This window comes from Desmodus rotundus, chromosome 7 (genome assembly GCF_022682495.2).
Source record: "Desmodus rotundus isolate HL8 chromosome 7, HLdesRot8A.1, whole genome shotgun sequence".
Taxonomy (NCBI): Eukaryota; Metazoa; Chordata; class Mammalia; order Chiroptera; family Phyllostomidae; genus Desmodus; species Desmodus rotundus.
Window position 1 is genome coordinate 3,840,715 of NC_071393.1, and position 23,057 is coordinate 3,863,771.

Here is a 23,057-nt window from a genome sequence, read left to right on the forward strand (position 1 = left end):
GGGCTGCAGGAGCCAGAGGGAGGGGGTGTCTCATCTAGCCTCGTGGGGGGAGTGGGGTCAAGGTGAACTTCCTGGCCGGTGACAACCAAGGCCACAGCCACATGGGTCTGTTTCAATGTGGAACCTAAGGTGGGCTGATGAAATGAAAATACCTTCCGGGTTGTAGGTCAGGCTCTGGACTCCAAGCCCCTTCTCAAAGACCCTGCTGAAAAGGTATTTTTTCTTCTCGTAATCCCACACTTTGATCATCCCACAGAAACTCCCAATGGCGACGAGAGGCTGGTATGGGTGGCAGGAGATGGCACAAATGGCGTCCTTGGGCTCCACGAACAACTTCTCCAGTCTGGTCTCATCTGCCTTTAAGTGGTACACGGTCGCATCCGACGTCCCAATGATGAAATTCCTGTTTGCCAAGGAGAGACCAGGCAGCCCCAGCGCGGCAGGGACCGGCCCGCCAGTCCTGCGGCTCCTAACTGCACACGAACCGCCTCTGTCGTCTGTAATTTAGTGACACTATTAACCCGCCGTCTCCAAAAATACACCGCTAATACCCAACAGCCTCCATTTGCAAGTGAAAAAGCCCACATTTCCACATGTAAATGGAGTCATTAAGCATGCAGATGGACAGTCAGTTGTACAATTAGCTAATCTGCACATGCAAATATTCATTTGTGTATGCAAATACGGAGTTTGGTGCACACTTCGAGCCGTGCCTGCAGACACTGCAAGGGTAATTAAGCAGACTCACAGATAATTCCATCTTGAAATGTTATGGCTATTAATTATCAAATGCCTTTAACCGTGCTGCTAGGACAAGCTCGGCTGCAAGAAGAGACCAAAGGACTCCGGCCGGAGCAGAGATTAGAGCTCGTGGATAAGCCCTTTCCAGCTTCCAGCCACCAAAGAGTCTTAATATGAAAATGATGTTTCATTTTAAAAAATGATTAGTGATGATAAGCAGCCAAAGAGATCCAGCTCCAAGCCCGGGAAGGGGGACTCAGTCCCCTCCACTCCGCATCCCAGGCACAAGGAGAACATTCCGGGGCGTGCAAACTGAAAGGAGACATCAACTGTCCTCTGACCGCTCAAATGACCGGGCTCGTTGGCTCGTTAGCAATGTACCTGGTAACGAAAAGATCGCTTTTCAAAGTGCAGTCTGTAGGGTAGCTGGATTTTTCAGTGGGAGGGGTGGCCGGGGTCTTCGAGAAGGACAGTGATCTTATGGCGCTGAGTTTGAAGGGGCTGTGCCAGCTGACGAGGGCCAGGCTGTGGTCGTAGAACTTGATGTTCCCCTTGATGTCCCCCGTGACAATGTAGCTGCATGGAAAAATAACACCAGTTTGCTAATGAAGAGTAAGAAGCACCACCTATGGAACAGTCGATTGCGCGTCAGGCACTGGACTCCAGGAGCTGTAAACACTTCACTTAACACTCTGTCCTCCGAGGCTGGTTTTATTGTTGTCCCCTTTCCTTCTGGGAAATGAAGACTTAGAGAACTGAGGGAACTGGCGCGAGTGAAGGCCTGGGGCTGCCAGATTTAGCAAACGCAAATGCAGGGTGCCCCGTTCAATCTGAGTCTCAGATGAACAATGAGCAATCTTTTAGTATAAGCATGTCCCCAGTATTGTATGGGACACACTTATGCCTGGAAACCCTGCCGGGGCCACGCGGCGGCGAGACTGCGCAGGGATCCTGCTGTGCCTCACGCCAAGTCCGTGCTCTCCGCCCCATCACTCCCTGCCCTCCGAGACCAGCCCGGTAATGGCGTTCTCCGCCGTAAGACCACCGATGACCAGAGTCCATCTACCAGCCGTCCGAAACCGCACAGCTGCCACTGGGATACCCATCATTTTACAGGCCGGCACCGCCGTTAGAGCGGCTGTCGAACCCTGCCCAGTTATCTCGACGGAAGGCAGAGCCGCCTGACAAAATGGCCTTTATTTCCCGTTTTAAATGGATCCTCAGATCCATCTCGAATGGGCTTGCTTATTTCAAGCCTCTGGCATAATTCTAATCACGGGGAAGCAGTGGCGGGGGGGGGTGTGAATTTCCTCTTATATACGCAAAGTGATTAAACGAGATGTCTGATTAATAAGCAAGGCAGGTGGGCCGAGTAATTGGCTAAACCATCTTTCACTGCCCTCTGCTGGACAGAAAGGGAAAAAACAGGCCCAGTGTTTTCGGAGACCTTTCCCCTATGGGCTCCTGGTCCCGGCTGGGTTTTGCTGAACGTGGAGAAAAGGAGCCGAGACCTGGACTTTGCTGGGCCCTAACCCCCAGCTGATGCCAGGTTGATGGCATCACCAACTGCAGTTGTACTACTGTCTTTTCACGCTGCGGAGTGAGGGTGCCAACTTGCGTTTCTCTTTGTGAAGGCGAGCCAGGACCTCACTGCCCCTGAACTAAGAAGAAAGGAGGAAGAAAGCGAAGGGGCTTTGGGGAAGCAGGGATACAGTGAGTCCGGCAGCAGGGGCAGGGTCCCGGTCATTAGGGAGCTCTCCCCATCATTTGTGGGGACTTCTCTAGCACACTAACAGCTCACTGACCGAGAGGTCCCCTGTGCCAGACGGGGCGCTAGGAGTTTCCCCTGCCTGTCTCCCTGAACCCGCACTAACGCGCTCTGACAAGCATACTGCGGGTGTGCCCATTTCACAGATAGGAAAATGGAGGCTCAACGAAGCTCGGGGCCCTGACCACTCAGCAAGACAGGGTGTGTCAGGGACGTGAACCCCCCCCCCAGTCAAGGCCTTTAAGGGTCATCTTTGAGACCCCACACAGCCTCTCAAAATCAAAGAGTTCGTGAGCTATGTAAAGCTCTGCTGTATTCCACCTTCTCATAATAAGTAATTTTGTGAGCCCAATAAACACTAGCTATTCGTGTTATTTTCTTAAAGTAGGTAAAGTGTAGGGTACAAAATAAATCTGTCTAGTGAGGAAGGAAAAAAAAAACCAGTTAACTCTTTGTTTCACCAAACACAAAGGGATTTTTAAAAAGTAGTACATGCGTTTGATGAAAAAAGGAAAAAGCAAATCAATTAGCACAAATGAGACCATAAAAGAGCAGTCAGTCCACCCCACCCCCCCTTCCTGGTCCTGGTTCTCAGTCCTTTCCCTCAGAGGCGGCCACGTGCCCAGCTAACTTCCCCAGAAATATTCTTTGTGTATACAGAATACAGGTGTACATTCAAAGGGCTTTCAAATAGTTTTGGAATCATCTCTAGCTACTTTTTAGTTGAATTAACTACCTGTCAACTGTAGTAAGCACAGTGATCCCCTCTTTCTGCACGTGAACCAGTTTACAAGGCTTGATGTAGGGCAGGCCCGGAGAGGCGGAGGCAGCTGGCGGCGGGCGGTATACGTCCCAGACGACCAGCTTCCCTTCCATGGTTGCCGAGAGCATTTGCGTTAAATTCAGATGGAAGACGGACTGGCTAAACTTTCCCACGAGCTTGTTGAATGTCTGCATTTCAAAAGGCAGGTCATGAGTTACCACTGGTAATAAATATAAAACAAAGCATTTATCAACACATGGCGTTTTATAATACTACAATGAAATACAGTAGAAAAAATTAAAAAGTTAAAAAAAAAGCCATCACTATAAAAAAGAACGCTCCCCCATAGATTGCCTGGGGTCCAGGCAACGCTCTGAACCTCACTTGCTAAGAACAAGGGACGGGTTGTGAACTCAGGCCATGGAACTGTTTGCTTCAAGCAAATGAGAGAGTGGCCAGCCACTGTCCAAACCTGTTCACCTGCTCTTACCGAGGGCGCAGAGAACCTGATGTCTGTCGTGCGCGAAAGGTGTCATAAAATAATTCTCCCAGTCTCCTTGTGGTCACACAGTATTTTCTCAACAGTAGAAATTAAGCGCTGTATATAAAAGTGCCCCTCAGGTGCCTTATTAAATCTGTGCTACATAAAATGAGGCCGTAGCCCACATTCCTTGGACGATGTCTTAGAGGGGACGTACAGAAAGAACCCAGGGCAGTGAGCGAAGCCCCTCAGCGGGTGTTTAGCAAGGGAGTGAACGAAAGAAACCCACAGTCCGACGTCACACAGAGTAAGTTTGCCACCCAGTTGTCTAACCAGGCAGAGAAGAGCCCGAGGCTCACCCCGTCTGACTCGAGCGTGGAGGGCCAGTAAAGGACCGGCGCTGGCAAAGCAAGGGCGCCAAGATTTCCCTAAGAGCAGCCCTGTTTCAATACGAGGCGTTTTTATTATTCCAGACGGCGGAGACTTTATGGGCCATCACTGCCACACACACCTAGAAATGACTGCACTTGTTTGTTGGTACTTTGATTCATGAAAAACAGTTTGCAGACGGGATCATCTTCCCCAGGTCTGTCCGTCTCGTCTCTGTCTTTTCTTTCGGCACGCCCTCTCACACATGGAACTTCTGGAAGTCGTGCCAAGATAGAAGATGGGAAGTGGAAAAATCACCACGCGGCCCTCACTGAGGGCAGACGTCGCGGGTCTCCAGGGAGGAGATGCTGCCGGACACAGGACTCAGTTCCACGCCACATGCCGCTGCCCCAGGTGAGCGGGCAAGCAAAGTGTTTGCTCCAGCACTGGCTCACCGCTTTTCCATGGGCTCTTAAGAATCCGAACACCCAATATGATTCTTTATTACTCTGAACCCTGAGAAGCTTAAAAGGGATCCACCCACGCTCAACGGCTCTACTTACATGAAGCTATACTTGCATACAGACTTGTCAGATGCACGCCTACCTTACGGAAGCGATTTTTTTTAATGTTTTCTCATGGGAGTACTTCCATTATTTACAACTGACACATTCTATGGACCCACCTAAAATTTCCAATTATTTCCCCACATGAAGACGTACCAAGAGTAGCCAAAAACGACTAAGCTGACACGTGCATGTGTATTCTCCACACAGTCAGGTGTGACAGAGCTACAGGCAAACTCACCTTTTCTGTCAAAAGCGGGGCGCTGTGAATAAGTGCGTCTCCCTCTTCATACTGGTACGTACAGAAAAAAATCATCATTACTAAAGCAAGACCTGGTTTCCAAAGGAACAACTATGTAACGACAAAATCGAAACAGCTGCTTCCAAAAAGGGTCAGAGCTTTGCAGTTTGTACAGGTAAGAGAACCTGCCGCCTCCAGAAACAACTGAAAACATTCAGAGAGAAAGGCAAATACATTTTAAAAAGGCCACAAGTGATTGTGGCTTTAAATGAATTTTACATTTATAAGGCGTTCAAGCTATCATAAATGCCTGAAATAATGACTACCACTCAGAATCAACCAATCAATGTGTTTTTGTTATTGATTGGTATCTTTTATTGAGGTAAGATTCATGAAACATAAAATTAACCATTAACAGTTTCAAAGTGTACAAATCATCCCTGGCCAGTGTGGTGTGGCTCAGTGGATTGAGCACTGGCCTATGAACCAAGGGGTTGCAGGTTCGATTCCCAGTTGGGGCATGCGGAAGGCAACCGCACGTTGATATTTCTCTCCCTCTCTCCCTCCTTTCCCCTCTCTCTAAAACTGAGTAATCTTTAAAAAAAATAAAAGTGTACAATTCAATGGCGTTTCATGCGTTAATGATGCAGCGCAACCCCACTTCTCCCCAATTCTGTCTCGCTCAAGGCCACGTTCATCCCCCCAAAGGAAGCCCCTGCCCGTTACCCCGTTCCACCCCAGGCGCCCCTCCAGCCCTGACAACCACCGTTCTGCACTCTGTCTCGGGGGGTTGCCTGTTCTGCGCATTTCACATCACTGGGCTCCTACACTGTGCGACTTTCTGAGTCTCTTTCACTTGCATCGTGTTTTCAAGGTTCACCCACGTGGTCGGAGGGATCAGCACTTGGTTTCTCTCGATGGCGGAATCACAGTCCACGGTGTGGACGGACCACATTCCGTTTGTCCACTCGTCTGTCGACAGGCACTTGCTCTGGTTCAACCTTTTGCTTATGGCGAACGCGGCTGCTGTGAGCATCTGTGTATGAGTGTTTGTCTGCCTATTTCCAATTCTTTTGAGGATGTGCCTAGGAATTGCGGGTCACATGGAAATTTTATGTTTAACTTTTGATGCTGTTTTAACCTCACGATTTTGCCCTGTGTCGGTACACATATCGCTGATCTGTTTACTAATTCTTTTCTAAAAGGAAATAAAGTCCGGGGTCTCAAAAAAAATACCCTATGTTTTAGAACTGTTAAGTATATTCACATAAATATGTGCCTCATTACTTAAAAAATTAAATAATATTTAAATTATCTACTTCTGGTTTGATATGCTAATTTTCAACATGACTACAATAAATACTATAATTAAATCAAAACATTTTAATATGTATCTATTGCTTCTTAAGTACATATAATATTGTTATATTACCAAACATGAGTACTTAAGGAATGAACATGTACTTTTCTGTACATTTAAAACAAATCAAAATATTTCTACTTACCCACAAATAATATATGACTTGTGTTTTACTATTGCTCACCAGTTCTTTATTATTTGTTGGATTAAAGGTAAGGTAGTTCTGAAATACAAAGAATGAAGACATATTACATTACAATAAATTTCCTGTTTCTCTCTGATTAAACTAAATGTTAAAATTAAGTGATATTTTTCTTAAAATAAATAACTGAGTAGGAATATAAAAGAGAAAAGACATGGTGTTTTATGAGTGATAGGAATATAATTTAAATACTGAGCATTAAAATTAACGGTCTCAGTGTATTCCCTCTCTTACTCAGTCTCATTTGTTACAATCCATCGCCAGAAAGAGGAACAAGCGAACGTAAGCCAGTATGCACCAGTAACCTTTATTCTGTGCCCTTTGGCAGAAAGGCTGCCGCACACACATTTCTAAATTTGACAGGGCCACAGGGTAGCTAGGAATGAATGCAAAATGTCGGAAGGGGCCTCTGCTTCCTGCCAAGGTGGCGAATAGCAGGGGTTGCCTGGCTCCCGTCCCCAGAATCCGCCCCGCAGAAACTGCAGAAGTGAGGGAAACGTGAAATGCAGGAGCTGAACAGTAACACACAGCAGGGAGAAGCCCCTGGGGAGACTGCCAGCATGCACCTTAGGACGGCTGGGCCCAGGCGGTGGGGGGCCGCAGCCGGGGACTCAGCACGGCAGAGGCGGCTTTGGGAAGCGGGGTGGGAAACGCTGCTGAAGCTCCGTTCCTGCCACTTCCGCCCCATCTCCCATCCCTGGCCTACTGCCTGCTGCTTCACTTCAGGAATGGAAAGCACTGAGGCCAGGGCTGAGAACTCATTTGTACCAGGACAGCACAAACGCCTGGGTGTGTAGGCGGGGGGTGGGGGGGCGGCCTGTGGAGGCCAAGTGCGGGGGTGAGCCCCCCTTGCAAAGACCGAACATCAGCCTCCAGTTGCGCCTCACTCTGATTAGACTACGGTGACCGCTGTCAGAAATGCCTGTAAGAAGCCAAAGTATTGCAAGTCTTCCTCGAAGGAAGTTATCCTGAGCCTCAAATTATCCCTATAGACTTTAAAGCACAGCATTGGGCGTTCAGTGAAAAATAACGAGGCATGAAAGACACACCCCCGAAAGACCGGAAACCAAGGAGGAAAGCCGTCAACAGACAGAGACGCGTGGGAGACCCAGGTACCGGCATTACTGCTCCTAGACTTGGCAGTAACTGCCATCAGCGCGTGCGAGAAACAGGCTGTGATGGGTGACCTCGGCACGTAACTGTTTTTAAAAAGAATCCAATGGATCTAGATCAAAAATATTTTTGAAACTCAAAATATGGTTTAATAGAAAATTAAAGATAGCCAAAAAGTGATTATTAGTAAAAAAGAAAGATGAATTATGGGGGGGGGGAATATCCGGACAGAGGCATAAAGACACAAAGTAGAGAAAACATAGAAACGAGGATAAAAGACCTACGGACAAGACAAAAAGGCCTAACTGACATGAAACTGGAGTCCCAGAAAGAGAGGAAGGAAAGAATGTGGCAGAAGTACTGTTTGAAGAGACAAGGGCTGACAGTTTTTCAAAACTGAGGAATGGTATGACATTCCAACTTCAAAAAACCCAAAGGATAGGTTTTATTAGATATTTTTTAATCGACAACATATCACAGGCATGTAGACACGTTACCAAAGAACTGCTGAAAACCAAGAGAAAAATCTTGGTTTTTCAGCACCCAAGGAGGGGGAAAGACAGGTAAATTTCAAAAAAAAAAAAAGTAGTAACAAGACTGAGGTTGACTTCTCAACAGAAATGATGGAAGTGAGAAGGCAGTGGGACAGCATCCTGCAGGTACGGCCCTCACGGTGAATCACGTCAGCAGTGGGAGTGAGTGAGTCACCCCCCAAGAGTTAGGCAGCTCTTCCCAGGCCCAGGTTGAACTCACCTGAGAACCATACTCTTTGGGAAGGTCCAGAGAACATGCCGGCGTTTCTGCCGCTAAAGTCCACCTCCAGATGCAAACTCTCTGTAAGTGCGAGCAGACGGGAGGAGGGGGTTTCTGAGGGCTGCTGCCGACACCACGCCCAGGGCGGCCACCCTGTCACTGAGGTAACTGAGCACGGCACCGTGAGCAAAGCCTAGAGTGAGCGCAAAGCCTCTGGCAACAGGCAGGGGGTCTGGTCGTCCCAAGAGTGGCACGGATGCCACGTGGCCCGAGAAGCCTGCTCCTGGGGACACGCTGGACGGGCCGGCCAGCCCGCTGAGGCCACCCCACAGGTCCCTGTACCTGGATTTCAGCATCGGAGATGGTGGCCAGATACTTGGCATCGTGGGTGATGGCGATGGCCCTGATGCCGTGACCTTTGGGGCAGCTGTCGAATATCGTGTGCACAGGGATCCTGCAAGACAGGACAGGGGACAAGCATTTGCCGGGCGCACCTTGGTTCCCAGGGGACCCACTCCGAAAACATGACAACTGTAGATAAAGGCAGCCGCCCATCCAGTGGAGTATGACTCGGCCATGAAGAGGGATGGAGCTCTGACACCGGCTCCAGCCTGGGTGAACCGTGAGAGCGTGATGCTGCTTGAGAGATGCCGGACACCTAAGGCCACAGGTTGTGTGACCCCACTGACGGGGAAACGTCCAGCCCAGCACAGGCACATCCATTGAGAAGGAAAGCGCGGTGCCATTTTCCAGGGGCTGGGGGCGGGGCCCAGAGTGACCGTTTAATGGGAAGGGGGGTCTCCTTTTGGGTGGGTGAGACTGTTTTGGAACCAGATAGAGGTGGCGGTGGCACAAGCTTGTGAAAGTGCTCGATGCCATGGACCTGCTCACTTTTACGTGTTCCGTATTGTGTCCCGTGACTGTTACCTCAATAATGGAAACGAACTACCTCGGGGCAGCATGTAAACATGCTGTCGGCGCTCTCTGTGAGCCCTAGTCTCTCCTCCTATCACGTGCCACTCCTATGCCAGGCGCGGAGGACAAAACAGTGACAGGAGATGCCTGGGACGACACCCTGGCTCTGAGCAGGCCGGCGATCTCCTACCTAAGTGGGAGAGTCAACAAGCACAGGCTTCCAGGACAGCAGCTTCGCTGTCGCTTTCCAAGGTTTAAATGCATGTGCTCTGTGACCCCACAATGCCACCTCTCAGCTTTTCCTGGAGAAATAAGAGCAAAAGGAGACAGACAAATGTCACCCGTGTTCACTGGGGCACTGCTTTAATAGCAAAAGCCTGGAAACAACACAAATCTCCACCAACGTGGGAACTGCTAGAAAATGCTGGGACGGAGCAGCATGATGAAAGGCTAAGCCACCTTCAAAAAGAAGGAGGTAGATCGGGGAAATCACCAAATTCCTGTGAAAGAAGCAAGTTGCAGAACGGTAGACAGGGCCCGTCCCGGGGTGGGGGTGTGTGTTTAGGGGCGCAGAAGGAAGCCTGGGGGAACGGACTCCGGACTAAACCATGGGGACTCCAGAGATGGGGCTGGAGTGGGGAGGAACTCTCATTTCTTTTACTTGTCAACCTCTGCTCTGCGTCACCGGCAAGACTTGGGAACAGTGAGGTGCAGACAAAGCCTCAGCACACGCAGAACTGAATCAGGTGCTGCGTAAACACCTAAGAGAGCCAAAGACATTCGAGGAACCAGGGGGGCAATGATGGCAGCAAGCTGTCCCGTTGGGGTCCCCGCCTTCCATAGAAATGAAGAGTGGGTGGTGCAGGAAGAGAGTCCAGGAGTGTGGGCTGCTAGCGCCCCAGTGGCTTTCATCAGGGGCTGTTGTTTCAGGAGTAGGAACGGGCCTTGCTGTGTGTGTCACACCAGTGTCCCGCCTGGCGGGGACCAAGTCTGCGTCCTCGCTGAGGGCCAGCCTGGTTCTCGGTCACTTGGGAAGGCAGTCCTCAGCGTGCTGGGAGAGCCGTCACGACGTCCTTAGTTGGAAAATATACCTCACCCCTGGGGACATTCAGAATTAAATACAGAGAAGATGAAGCCAGTCAGACCTGCACTTTTAACATATTTGGGACCAGAGAATTGGTTCATTTTTTTTTTTTAGGAATGGGTGGAATTTAAGAGACTTTAACTATCAGAGTCGAACAGATTACATCTGTGATTCTAATGTAAAGTACGCAGCTGATTTGGACTTGTAATTTTAAATTCAAATCGTATTAGGTTTATAAACAATACCAGAATGCTTAAGAGAACTTACGATTTGCCATATTTATGTCTAATTTATCAGATTTACAAGATTTGCTTAAGTGCTGGTGAAGGATTTATTTGTTAATGAGGCTACTAAAGAACTTAAAGATGAAACCAAATATATTCCATTTCTAAATACAGTTTAAAATGGTTAAAAGGAGCTAATAATCAAATTTGTAAGTGGAGCCAAACATTAATCAAAGTCCCCTTAAAGGAGATTGCAAAAATATGCTAGATTTATAAATAGAATAAGATTTATAAGTTCAACACAGAGCTGAAAGAACTATGGCTTTTAATTTGTCACTTTAATAAAGTGAGTATTAATTCCACACCCAAATGATATTTTCTGGGTCACGTGCAATATCATAAAACGCATATGGACACTGTTTGAAGTGCTGGCCACAGATATGCTTTACTTAAAAAAACCCACACCCTCAAGTGGCTCCCAGTCCAGTGCAGGAGGAGACAGCTTTATAAACGAGAACAACTCAAAGGATGGACAAGGTCAGGGGCCAGCAGGCCCAGGGCGGGGGACCGTCACCCATGGGGGCCATCCACCCTGCCTGTGGACTACTCTCTGTTGCAGGAGAGAACTTGCCCTTGAGTGGCAGCTGGACGTCCCTTTGCTTGCCGCTGAAGGCGTGTGACGGCTACGTGGCGGCTGGGCGTGCAGAAGGGGATATCACGCTCGGGGAAAGCATCCGCGCCACTATGATACAAGGTGCGAACGTCCCGAAACACGGGCGGATGGGCAGTAGGCAGCCTCTGAGGGGCGGTAGGCGGGGAGCCACACGGCAGATGATTGTGTTTGGAGAAGATCACACTGAAAATGCTGCGGAGGAGAACCACATGGCACAGGATGTCCACGTGTGTGTATTTAAAACAGCAGCAAGGTTCTGGAAGGAAGCACACCAAACCGACCCCTCTAGGAAGTGCACTGGGATTGGAGACGGTTGCCAAAGGAGACTTCAATAAATGACTTTTTTGAAAGCCAGCCAATGAATGGACAATCCAAACGTGGGATGGGCTCGGAGCCATGCAGGGGTTACATTGTGGCAGGCGTGCCCGTGGGACGTCCTGGTGGCAGGCCCTCCGGCAACTTCCCCATCCTCTGCGGCCACGGCCAAGGAATGGGGGTGGCGGGGTGAGTCTGAGGAGGAACCGACAGTCAACGAGCAGGATGAGGACTGGGGGCCTATGGTGTCAGAGAAGCCAGGGAAAACGGACGGAGCCAGGCAAGACGAGGACCGGGGTCAGGGACATGGCCCTCTGGCGGCTGCCGGTCACCTCGGGGAAAACGGTGCCTGTGTGCTAGGGAATGAAACATAACTTCTTCCCGATCTTGTCCACCTGGACTTGTCGGCCTCCACCTCAGGCCATCCGCCACTCCCCACACCCAACCAGGGCCTACGAGTTTGTCCGTGAATCTAGCGGAGCTCTCCGGCCCCGGGACCAGAGGAAGAAACAAAACCCATCTGAGCGTCTGTCACCGGCCGGGTGCCGAGCTCTGCCGATATTCCCAACAGCCCTGCGAGGTCCAGCGCAGTGGGCTGACTAGTGCTCCCCAGAGTTCCTGGCCGCCCAGAACCTCAGAACTCGACCTTATGTGGAAACAGGATCCTTGCAGGTGCGGCTAGTCAAGAGGGGGCCACACTGGAGCAGGGTGGACCCTAAATCCGATCGATGACCGGTGTCCTCACAGGAGGGACGACGTGGAGAGACAGATGGAGAAACGCCACGGGAAGGCGGAAGCAGAGGCTGGACCAGAGGCACCGGGACTGGCCGGCAACCACCAGAAGTGGGAGAACGGGTTCTCTCTCAGGGCCCCCAGAGGAGCCAGCCTGATTTCTGACTTCTGGACTCATGAAGTGCGAGAAAATAAATTCTGTTATTTTAAGCCACCCACCCAGTCGGCGGCCATTTCTTACAGCAGCTGGAGAAAGCTCGAATTAGAGGCATGATTAGGTGGGGAAAGCCGCTGAACTTGTCAGGGTGAGTGTGAGTTGGCTTCCCACAGCCCAGTCGGCTCTGGGACCCAAGCACACTCCCTGGGAGGTTCACCGAGGTCACGTCACTGCATCAGGCCCCGAGGCGACAAGACCGCCAGACTGCCCAGCAACCTCGCCCCCCATGCTGTGTCCACTGCTGGCTTCTGCAGCCCCAGATCAGCATTATGCATTTTTGCTGGTCACAGTGGCAGCCACTCTTCCAGAACTAGGGGGAAAGCAACCACACTGAGCCTACCCCGTGAAGGAGTCCCATATAATGATCAGGCAGTTGGGCCCTCTGTCGGCCGTGGCGATCCACCGCCTGTCCTCGCTGACGCAGAGACAGGAGATCACGTTAGGGTGGCCCTACAGAAATGGGGAGAAAACACTTTGAAAGATCGGGGATGCGGCCCAGCTGTGGTATCGACGGGTCGGGCTGGGGCCCCACAGAGAGAACCGAGCCCCTTCCAGGCTCATCTGGCTGGAGATTCCACTCCCGCCAGTACCCCCTGAGGTTTCCCCACAGCCAGTGGTTTTCAGACGCTCTCTCCCGCACGAGTCCTGCAGGATAAGCTATGTGCCCCACAAGAACAGGCTTCCGGGGGGCCCAGGCGTGCACCCGCCTCTAAGCGCAGGTTGAGAATGAGTGTCCTGGCTGGCCCCCAGCCCCAGCCCCGGAGGCTCCCTGCCGGCCTCACCTCCCCAAAACCATGTTCACTTCAGGTCTCTGAGCAGCTCTGGAGAGAAAGCCTCCTCCCTGGCCTCTCCACTTTCACTCTGATCCTTTCCCTACGTAAGAGGAATCTTCTAGAAATACAGACAAGATGGCAGCACTCCTTGCCAGAGGTAGCCCGTTGCCTCCTTCCTCACCCACCGCTTGCGCACTCTGCGCGCTGGCCTGAGAACCGGGCCCCGTCTGTCTGCGCCTGTCCCCCACACTGCCCTCCCTGCACGGCTCCTTCTCACCTTTCGGTCCTGGCACAAACGGCACTATTCCATTCCCTGCCCACCCAACCTAACCAGTTCTCCTCTCCGCCTCGCTTTTTCTCCTCCATAGCATTTCACATTTCTTCCGAGCACTGGTTACAGGTTACAATGATCTATTTACGTGTCTCCTTGTTTAATGTCTGTCTCTCCGCTAGACTGTGAGCTCCATGAGGGGGGCTAGGCCTGTTTGGTTCGTAGCCACAGACCCATAATCTGACAACGGTGCTCGTGGTGTTTGTGGGATGGATGAATGAGCAGTCGAGGCAGCTATCCGCAGCCATCTGGCCCGGGAAGCTGGACTCCTGCCCATCTCCACCCATCTGCCAGCTGCCGGCACTCCCTGGCTCTCCCAGCCTGCCACACAGCCACTCCCTTCTCCGTCGGCTGGTACCGCTGTGCTCAGCGCCGCACATTCACCTCAGCCCCAGGACGAGCTGCTTGCTGACTGTTCGTGTGCGTGCGTTTCTGGACTTCTGGAAGGCAGATGCCTCCAGTTGGCCCCACATGTCTAGGACCCCTGGCACAAGGCTGAGCACTGACTTAACCCTTGGAAAATACTTTGTGATGTTTCTGTTCTAGGTATTGACTAAGGAAGTACTTATTAAAATATATGCTCATTGAAAGGGTAACAGAAGTAAGTGTCTACCAGGTTACCCATGAGAAAGTCAGACACCAGGAAAATCTGCCACTTGGGAGGTCAATGATGAAAATGAAAGGGGTCGGAAATGTCAGGAGCAGGGGAAGCAGAGTGGGCAGGGCGGCTGCCTGGGAGGCGCAGAGGGGTGACCACCAGGAAGGATGCTGAGGGAGGGAGCACAGGACAACCGATTTACTCAGCACTTTCCAGTCAGGACACTGGGTTTCCTACCTGGCTTTTTCCCACGTGCCTGTGCAGTCTTGGGAGAGTCAGTTAAAGTGCTCTGAGCCTCAGTTTCTCCTTCTGAAATGGGGATGTCAGCCCTGGCTGGTGTGGCTCAGCGGATTGAGCGCCAGCCTGTGAACCGAAGGGTCACTGGTTCGATCCCCAGTCAGGGCACAGGCCTGGGTTGTGGGCCAGGTCCCCATAGGGGGTGCACCAGAGGCAACCACACACTGATGTTTCTCTTCCTCTCTTCCTCCCTCCCTTCCCTTCTCTAAAAACAAATAAAATCTTTTTAAAAATAAATAAAATGGGGATACTAACACCCACTTCTTAGCATGACTCAGGGTCAAAGCCCTTTGGAACCTGGAAAGGAGCCCAGCGTTAGGGAGGCCGGAAGTCCTCTGAGCCTCCGCACAGCTCTGTGGGGACATGATCCACCCTGGCCACAGTCTCACGGAAATGTAGGAAACACAGATGTTTGAAATTCTTGTTACTATAAAACTAAAATCAACTGCTGTTTGTAAATTGATTCTAATTAGCATCAGAGAGAAAACAAACAATAAAATAAGTCTCTAAAGACGGGATTTGCTACAGTTCAGAAAAGAGGCCAGAAAACGCGAGGGTGACAGAGTGAAGTCAGCTCTTGGAATAAAAAAAAGAAATGCACCCCGACCGGTGTGGCTCAGTGGGTTGGGTGTGGTCCCGCCAAGTGAAAAGTCGCTGGTTCAGGTCCCAGTCAGGGCACGCGCCTAGGGCCAGGTTTGCTCCCTGGTTGGGGCACGTATGAGAGGCAACTGGTCAGTGTTTCTCTCTCGCCTCGATCTTTCTCTCCTTTCTTTCTCCCTCCCCTCCCCTCTCTAAAAATACATACATACATACATACATACTGGATTTTGCTGTGTATAATGTGCACGTTTTTGCCCAAATTTTTAGGGAAAATAAGGATGAGCATTATACATGGATAGTGCTAATTCTGTATCTATAGAAATGTTTTCGGTTTTCTTTATGCTTATGTGTTAAAAGTGTGACTCTAGAAAGCAATAACCATAGCCATATGCAAAATAACACCCTGGAACACGAGAATCGGTTCTGTGGAACTTACGATGAACTTGCAATGAAAGCAATACCTAAATATAAATAAATAATTGAATTAAAAAATTTAAATGGAAGATATTTTTTCCTTGAAAGTTTAGGCCAAAAAACGTGGAGGCGCATTATACACGGCAAAACACGGCCAGTAAAACGAAATGCCGCGTGCGAGCTGAAGACGCCCTCTGCGCCCGGGGTCAGAGAGCCCCGCACACCTGCAGATGATGCTGGCTATTCTTGGAGACGCTGTAGATGACCGCAGTGTGGGCGCTGGCGTACAGGAGGACCCTCTGGTTTTCGTCTCGGATGTAGTACACAGGAAGAGAACTGTTCCATCCGAACTTCCACGTCATCGTCTGGAAGACAAAGGTGAGACCAGCGAGACACCACAGAGTGTCCGGTCCGGGGCTGCGACACCAGGCGCTCCTGGCACGAGTTACAGTGAAGCCGCTAAGCAACTTTGTAGGAAAGGCAATTATTTGGTCTGCGTGTTTGGTCCTTGTACACCTAGAAGGGTACAGGATAAGGAGACAAAATTCCCTTGGTAGGATCAAAAATTCCACACAGCCAGGAATAAATCCAAAATGAAAACTGTATGAAATGAAAATTATAGGTACTATGTATCTTACCACCTCTTTGAATGCAATAGTAATTAATTTATGTATATTTTTGTGTTTGAAGTCTTTTTTAATGCTTACCCGAGGATATGTTTATTGCTTTTAGACAGAGAGGAAGGGATGGGGGAGGGGGTGTGGGGGAAGAGAAAAACAAAACAAAACATTGATCAGATGTCCCCTGTATGCGCCCAGAGTGGGGATTAAGCCTGCAACCTAAGTATGTGCCCTGACCGGGGGTCGATCCCACAACCTTCTGGTGTATGGGACAGCGCTCCAACCAAATGAGCCACTTGGCCAGGTCATCAGTTCAAAGCCTTTTGCAAGAATTACAGATAAACTGTGGCAGGTGTATACAATGGAATATTATTCCGCGATAAAAAGAAATGAGCTAGCGACTCCTGAAAGAACGTGGAGAAACCTCCAGTGCACACTGCTGAGTGGAAGGAGCTGCCTAAAAAGGCTATGCCCTATAGGGTTCCAACTACATGACGTTCCGGAAAAGACAAAACTGGACTCAATGGCACGCTCAGCAGTTGCCAGGGGCTGGGCTGGGGGAGTGACGAATACGGGGGACACTGGGGATTTTTAGGCAGTGAAACTAGTCTGTGTGATCCTGTGATGTTGGATGCATGTCAACATACATCTGTCAAAACCTATGAAACGTACGACACAAAGAATGAACCCTAAGATAAACTGTGGGCTTTAGTTAATACTAACGTATCAACATGGGCCCATCAACTACGGCAAATGTGCTACAGTAATGCAAGATATTATTAATAAAAGGGAATAAGAAGCATAAATGGTTGGTACAAAATAGACGGGGGGGGGCGGGTAAGAATAGTATAGAAAATGGAGAAGCCAAAGAACTTATATGTATGACCCATGGACATGAACTAAAGGGGAGGAATGATGGTGGTAGGGGGGTGCAGGGAGGAGGGGAATAAAGGGAGAAAAAAAATCGGACAACTGTAATAGCATAATCAATAAAATATACTTAAGAACGGGATTAAGGAAAGGAAAAGCGGGGTGGAGGAGGCACAACGGAGGACTCCGTACTTTTTGCTCAGTTTTTCTAAAAACCCAAATTGCTGAAAAAATAAAGTCTACTTAAAAAATGAACAAGGCCAGTTAGTCAAATGTGGCAGTGTTTACATTGATGGCTAAGTGATCAGTTACTAAAAATCAGTGAGTTAAGTGGGAGCATAGAAACAATCTGGAGAATCCATCTCCTCTCTGAATAACACGTGGCAGCTGAAGCGAGGTAGACACATTTCCCCCGGGACAGACAGCGTGGCAGTGTGGCCAATGCTTCTCTCCTACAGTCCTCGTCCCCCGTCCTCTCCGGCTCCATCCGCCATTCCCTGCGATCTGCACTGATATTTGGGGCTTTCACTGTGGGGGTGTGAGTGGTAGAATTATGGGCTCCTAACCATCTCAAGCTGCAACTTCCGGGAACAGAACTATTGAGTATCTGGCTGGTTCTTTAAAGCCAATTTCTTCAAGTGAGATTGTTCTTTTGGAAACTTGCTAAAAGGCATTTGATTCATCTTGGAAATTTATTCTGCCATTTAACAAATTAGTTATAAAAATATAACAACTCAGTCATAAAAAGAACACGTTCCCAACCAGACTGCTCTCCAGGTAAAACAGCCCTGCTGGCGCGGAACGAGGCTGACTTCCCGGAGCCGCCGCTGAGCCCCTCGCCCAGGCAGCACTCACGTGCGCTGGACGCACTCAGCGTGAATCGCACCGCCTCCTGCGTGAGTTTTAATGCTCCTGGAGAAGGGTCATGGAGCTCTGATGTCAACCGTTTTCTAAAGTGGGGTGACTTGGAAAACAAAACCTTGTCAGAACTAGATTTCACTGTGTTTGACCGTTGTAAGATTCCCTCTCCTAGACGCACGATCCTTTGTTTCTTCACTGGAAAGAGCGTCCGTGGATATGCCCACTTCCCGTGAGCTCTGTAAGTCATGACAAACCTTGGGGAGAAGGCAGGGGGGCCCAAAGGAAAAGGCAGATGCTGCTGATGCCGAGACAGAGGGAGGAGCACACATGTTGAATGATGAAGCATCTCTGGTAAAAGCGAGAAGGTAGAAGAGACGTAAATGGCCATCAACACAACAGCTGAATTTGAAACAATGAAGTGGATCAACAGGCAATGATATAAAAAAAAATCCTCCAAACATATTAAGTGGGAAAGTAGTTTTTAAGAAATGTATAGTATCTCACTGGCTAAAAAAAATAAAACCCCACAGCCCTGGCCAGGTGGCTCAGTTGGTTGGAGCGTCATCCCGATACACCAAGGTTACGGGTTCAATTCCCAGTCAGGGCACATACAAGAAGCAACTAATGAATGAATAAGTGGAACAAGAAATCGATGTTTCTCCCTCCCTCTCTCAAATCGATAAATTAAAAAACGCACCAAAACTAAACGTGGGGCATGTGTGCACACTCACACACACGAGCGCACAGGCAACGCACCTGTATGTGCACAGAAAAGGTCTGGGGAGATGGTTACAGCAACCTGTAACAGAAGTCGCCCCAGGCAAAAGGGACTGAGGTAGGAGGGATGTGCAAGAAGATGTTTTTCATAGAGAGCACCTACTCGTTTTAACAGAAAGAAAAACAACAAAGGCAAAAGGAAAGGGAAGGGAAAGAAGGAAAAGGAGCTAAACGAATTTGCAAAGGGAAACAGTCTCAGGGAGTTTTGGTTCTGCGGGGGGCCCAGACGAAGCTAACAGGGGACCCAATTGTGGCTAGTGGCTTTGTCAAGTCCAGATATCAGGGCCCTGAAACAAAGATCCTTGCTCTCACTAGTGACAGTCCCTGATTTCTTGGTAGCTGGCTAATCGAGACAAAAAGTCTAGCCCTGGCTGGTGTGGCTCAGTGGATTGAGCACAGGCCTGCAAACCAAAGGGTTGCTGGTTTGATTCCCAGTCAGGGCACATGCCTGGGTTTCGGGCCTGGTCCCCAGCCAGGGACTCACAAGGGGCAACCACACATTGATGTTTCTTCTCCCTCTCTTTCTCCTTCCCTTCCCCTTTCTCAAAATATAAATAAATAAAATCTTTAAAAAAAAAAAAGACAAAAGTCTTCACGGGCTCCAAAACTCAACTATTCTTTCTTCCAGGGTGAGCAATCGCAAACTTTAACCTTAACTCCACTGCTCAAAGCAGCCAAACCAACAGAAAAGAAGCTGTCGGTTGTCTGCATTTCCCGCTAGGCATTTTCCCGGCGTCTCGTTGTTAACACTTGCCACACGGGCTCGCTATGCGTTAGGAAACTACATTAGGTACTTTATGTACATTCAATCTCTTACAAATCTTCCAAAGGCATGAATCTACAGGGAAAAGGAGAAAAAAAGAGAGACGAATCCTAGGAAACAATTTTCAGAAAACAGCAGATGGGGGAAGAAGGAGGAAAAAAACCCTTGTCTTCCTTCTCTCGGTAAGTGATAATGCTCTCACTGCTGGCAGATGGTGCCTCCCGCAGTACTGGGGGCGTGGCTGCACAGGCAGATTCCTCCGGGCTGCCTGGTGCCCTTCCCAGTGGCTTTCCGTTTTCCATCCCTTTTACTCGGCGATCTGTCTGGGAATGGATATTTTTAGGGGCGTGTAATAGTTTTAGGAGCTTGTGAATGTATTGAACCAGTTAAGGCAGAAGGCAGGGGAGGGGAGGGGAGGGGAGGGGAGGAAGGAACTGATGCAATGGAGGAGAAGCTGTATAATGAGAGTGAGGGAAGAGAGAGGAAGGGAGGAGGAGGGAGAGAGAAAAGGAGAGGAATGGGGAGGAGGAAGGAGGGGAAAGAGAGGGGAGAGGAGAGGGGCGAGGGGGAGATGAATTTTGAATCTCCCACAAAGAATACAGTGCCCGGTGCAACAAACTCTGTCAGAACATCCTGCCCGCTGAGCAACACTGTTGAACCTGGATGCAGGGCTCATGTCCACATTCTGTCCAGCTAGAGCTCTGAACTGAATTTTATTTTCTTTTATCGATTAATTTGAGAAAGGGAGGGAGAGGAAGAGAGAGAGAGAGAGAAACATCAGTCTCTTGTTCCACTTATTTAGGCATTCATTGGTTGATTCTTTTATGTGCCCTGCCTGGGGATCGAACCTGCAACCTTGGAGTATCAAGGACAACACTCTAACCAACGGAGCTACTGGCCACGGCTCAACTGAATTGTGAAAGATGTAAGTCTAGAATGAGTTTTCAAAGGACCTTCCACAACACTCTCAAAGCACCTGGGGGAACACAAAACCACGTCACACTTACCAAGGGATACACGCTGGCACTGTCCCTCTTTTGAAACAAAATGTCCTTGGTGGTGGTGGCCACCAGTGAGTCCTTTGGGATGCTGGCTTCGGGCTGGAATTCTTTTTCTTTTTCCTCCATCAAGTAGGATACTGTTTCTTCTTGTCTCCTTTTCTCTGTTTCTGGTTCCAAATCTCTCCTTTCCTGTCCCAGTTCATCTTGGGGGATCTGGTCACTTTCCTCCCCAAGCTTGCCGGAAGGCTGCCTTTTGAGGGAACCCATCAGCTGCTCTTTAGAACTGGTGACATCCACACCCAGAAGCTCTAATGGAGAGTCCAGGCTTCCTGAACTTTCCAATGGCGATGAATGCTCTGACGCGCTGTCACTATGGGTTTTCTTCAAAAAAAAGGAATAAAAGGAGATTGTCATTCCAAATACGGTACATTCCCCCTTATTTTCCTTTCTTTTCCTAGTCAGCCAGGCTCAGTGTTAGCTCACACTGGAATTATGTTTTGAAAAACAGCCCGGACATTTTTGTACTCAAATCACATGAACCATGGAGGTGTCAGGTTTATTCCTGGCCCACCCGCAGACCCACGAGAGCAGAACCATCCTTCTGCTGGTCTCCCAGTGGTGGACTAGGCACAGAAAGTCCATTCCCCTTGAGTCAGAGCTGAGTTCTCCTACAGGGAGGGTCTCCGGGAAGCTTCCATTGCCAGCACCACACTGGCTGTTCTAAGACAAGCACACTCCAGCCAACCCCCACCAGCTGCGCAGAGTCAGCCCCTCTTCCAGTAAGCTTTCCCTGACCATCCTCCAAGCTGGGCTATGTTGTCCTGTTCTGAAAAACAGCTCCTACACGTCTCTCCACCTCTGCACTTAGCATATTGGTTTATAACGTTTGGTAATGGGTCTGCCTCCCTACCCACCCTACAACTCAAGAACATGGACAGTGTCTTACTTGGTTTTGCATCCCCATGGCCTGGGATATAGTAAACCACCAATAATGGTTATGAATGAATGAATGAATGAATGAATGGCAGTTACTACTTACTGGAAAAGTTCCTGATGTGATCAACTGGGAATCAGTTAATGTCAATCCCTCCAAAGAGGTCACAGGTGTGGTACTTTCTTGGGGCTTCACTGAAACTTCTTCCTGGACCCCTGCAGCCACTTCCTCCTGCACTGTTCCATCCTCTTCCTCTGTTTCTTCTCTAATGGTCTCCTCCTCCTCCCCTTCCCCCTCCTCCTCCTCCCCCTCCTCCCCCTCCTCCTCCTCCTCCTGAGAGTCTCTCCATGCTAATGGGTCATCTTCTTTTGATTCCTCTTGCCTATTTTCTTCCTCTGCATAATAACTCGGATAATCTTCTTCTTCTTCGTCGTCGTCTTCTTCTTCTTCTTCCATTTCTGTTTCTCCATCTTCTGTTTCTTCCAGTGGGTTTTGCTTCGTATCTGCCATTCTCCTCTGTGGAGTTTCCTCTAGAAAAATTTGACCATAATAATCAGTAGGACCCATCTCCCGTTTCGATCTCTTGGTGCGCTAACCTATGGATAAAACGTGCAACCCCAACTCCGGTTCCTTTCCACAGGGGTGAAGAGGAGGCCATATGCCTGGGAAAGCCTGTCTCAGATCTTGAAAATACTGATCCCAGGGCCTCTCAGCTTTCTAGGAGTAACTTTAGAGCTCTCTAAGTCACTCTAAATGTATTTATGTTGCGACAGGCAGCAACGTGCATAACCCAGGCATCAGCGGCAACTCTAGTGCTATGACTAGGAAGCAATGTGGCTTCCTGGGTAGAAGCCCAGCTTTGCAGCCAGCCTCTCCTGGCATCCCAGTTCCGCGGCCCACTTGCTCTGTGACCTTGGGCAAGTCACTTTATGCTTCAGAGTCTAAAGTGGCTCACAAGCAAAATAAAAATAACCCCAAATTCTGGGGTTATTGTGAAGATTACATGACATACACAATATGGTTAACACAATATGCACAGCACATGGTGCTTGAGAAATGATAGCAATTGTTTAAAAAGTGTACAGGCCTTTAATCTCTCATTTACTCCTCACAATAAACATAAGACTTCGGGGCTCTGAGAGTTGAGGTGACTTATTCAAGATCACACGGCTGGTGAGCCGCTGACCTCTTGCCGCTCTGTACCTCCACCTGAAAAGGTACTGATTTCAAGTCTCAGGCCCTCGGCACAGAGCCTCTTCCGATGCCAGACTCTGCTAGTGAATCTTGATGCGGGGGGCTTGGGGGCGGCGGCAGGTGTGTGGGTCCGTGGGGCGCACACGCGGCCCCTTGCCTCAGCTCAGGTCTCCCAGGGGCGGCCCAGACCCGGCTCTGCCAGGCTAGGGTGAGCGACTCCCGGCCAGGCACCAGGTCCCGCTTTGCTAGGCACCGCTGCCCCGGCTGCGTGGCCGCCTCCCCAGACTCACAGAGCGCGCCCACCTAGGTCCTCAATAGGCCGGCGTCGTCCCTGGCCTGGACCCCTCCGTCACCGGCCTCCAACAGCCTTGCTTTCTCCAACACCGGCTTAGTTACGGTTGCCACCCAAGCCCTGTCCCCATAGTAACCACCGCCTTCGCTGGGCCGGGCCGTAAAGCAAGAGGGCTCGGCGGTGGTCACGTGCCCAGAAAGCAGCCAGAAGCGGGC

The 23,057-nt window shown here is 49.8% G+C and overlaps 1 protein-coding gene across 3 annotated transcripts in view; it reads right to left on the bottom strand.

Annotated features, from left to right (window-relative positions):
* CFAP251 (cilia and flagella associated protein 251) overlaps nt 1–22,932 on the bottom strand; it is a 46,960-nt gene extending 24,028 nt beyond the window's left edge. For 2 of the 3 annotated variants that reach the window (XM_071221863.1, XM_053927757.1), the window contains exons 1-11: nt 21,462–22,805; nt 20,429–20,803; nt 15,755–15,895; nt 12,858–12,967; nt 8,700–8,811; nt 8,358–8,438; nt 6,435–6,512; nt 4,930–4,980; nt 3,246–3,460; nt 1,123–1,317; nt 153–403 (exon numbers count right to left, since the gene is read on the bottom strand). In XM_071221863.1, the coding sequence (XP_071077964.1) occupies nt 153–403; nt 1,123–1,317; nt 3,246–3,460; nt 4,930–4,980; nt 6,435–6,512; nt 8,358–8,438; nt 8,700–8,811; nt 12,858–12,967; nt 15,755–15,895; nt 20,429–20,803; nt 21,462–21,923 (2,071 nt within the window). In that variant the 5' untranslated portion in view covers nt 21,924–22,805. Of the gene's footprint in view, nt 1–152; nt 404–1,122; nt 1,318–3,245; nt 3,461–4,929; nt 4,981–6,434; nt 6,513–8,357; nt 8,439–8,699; nt 8,812–12,857; nt 12,968–15,754; nt 15,896–20,428; nt 20,804–21,461; nt 22,806–22,853 lie in introns of those variants that run through there. The other variant, XM_071221864.1, reaches the window with a different exon arrangement.
* Between the last annotated feature and the right edge of the window lie 125 nt (nt 22,933–23,057).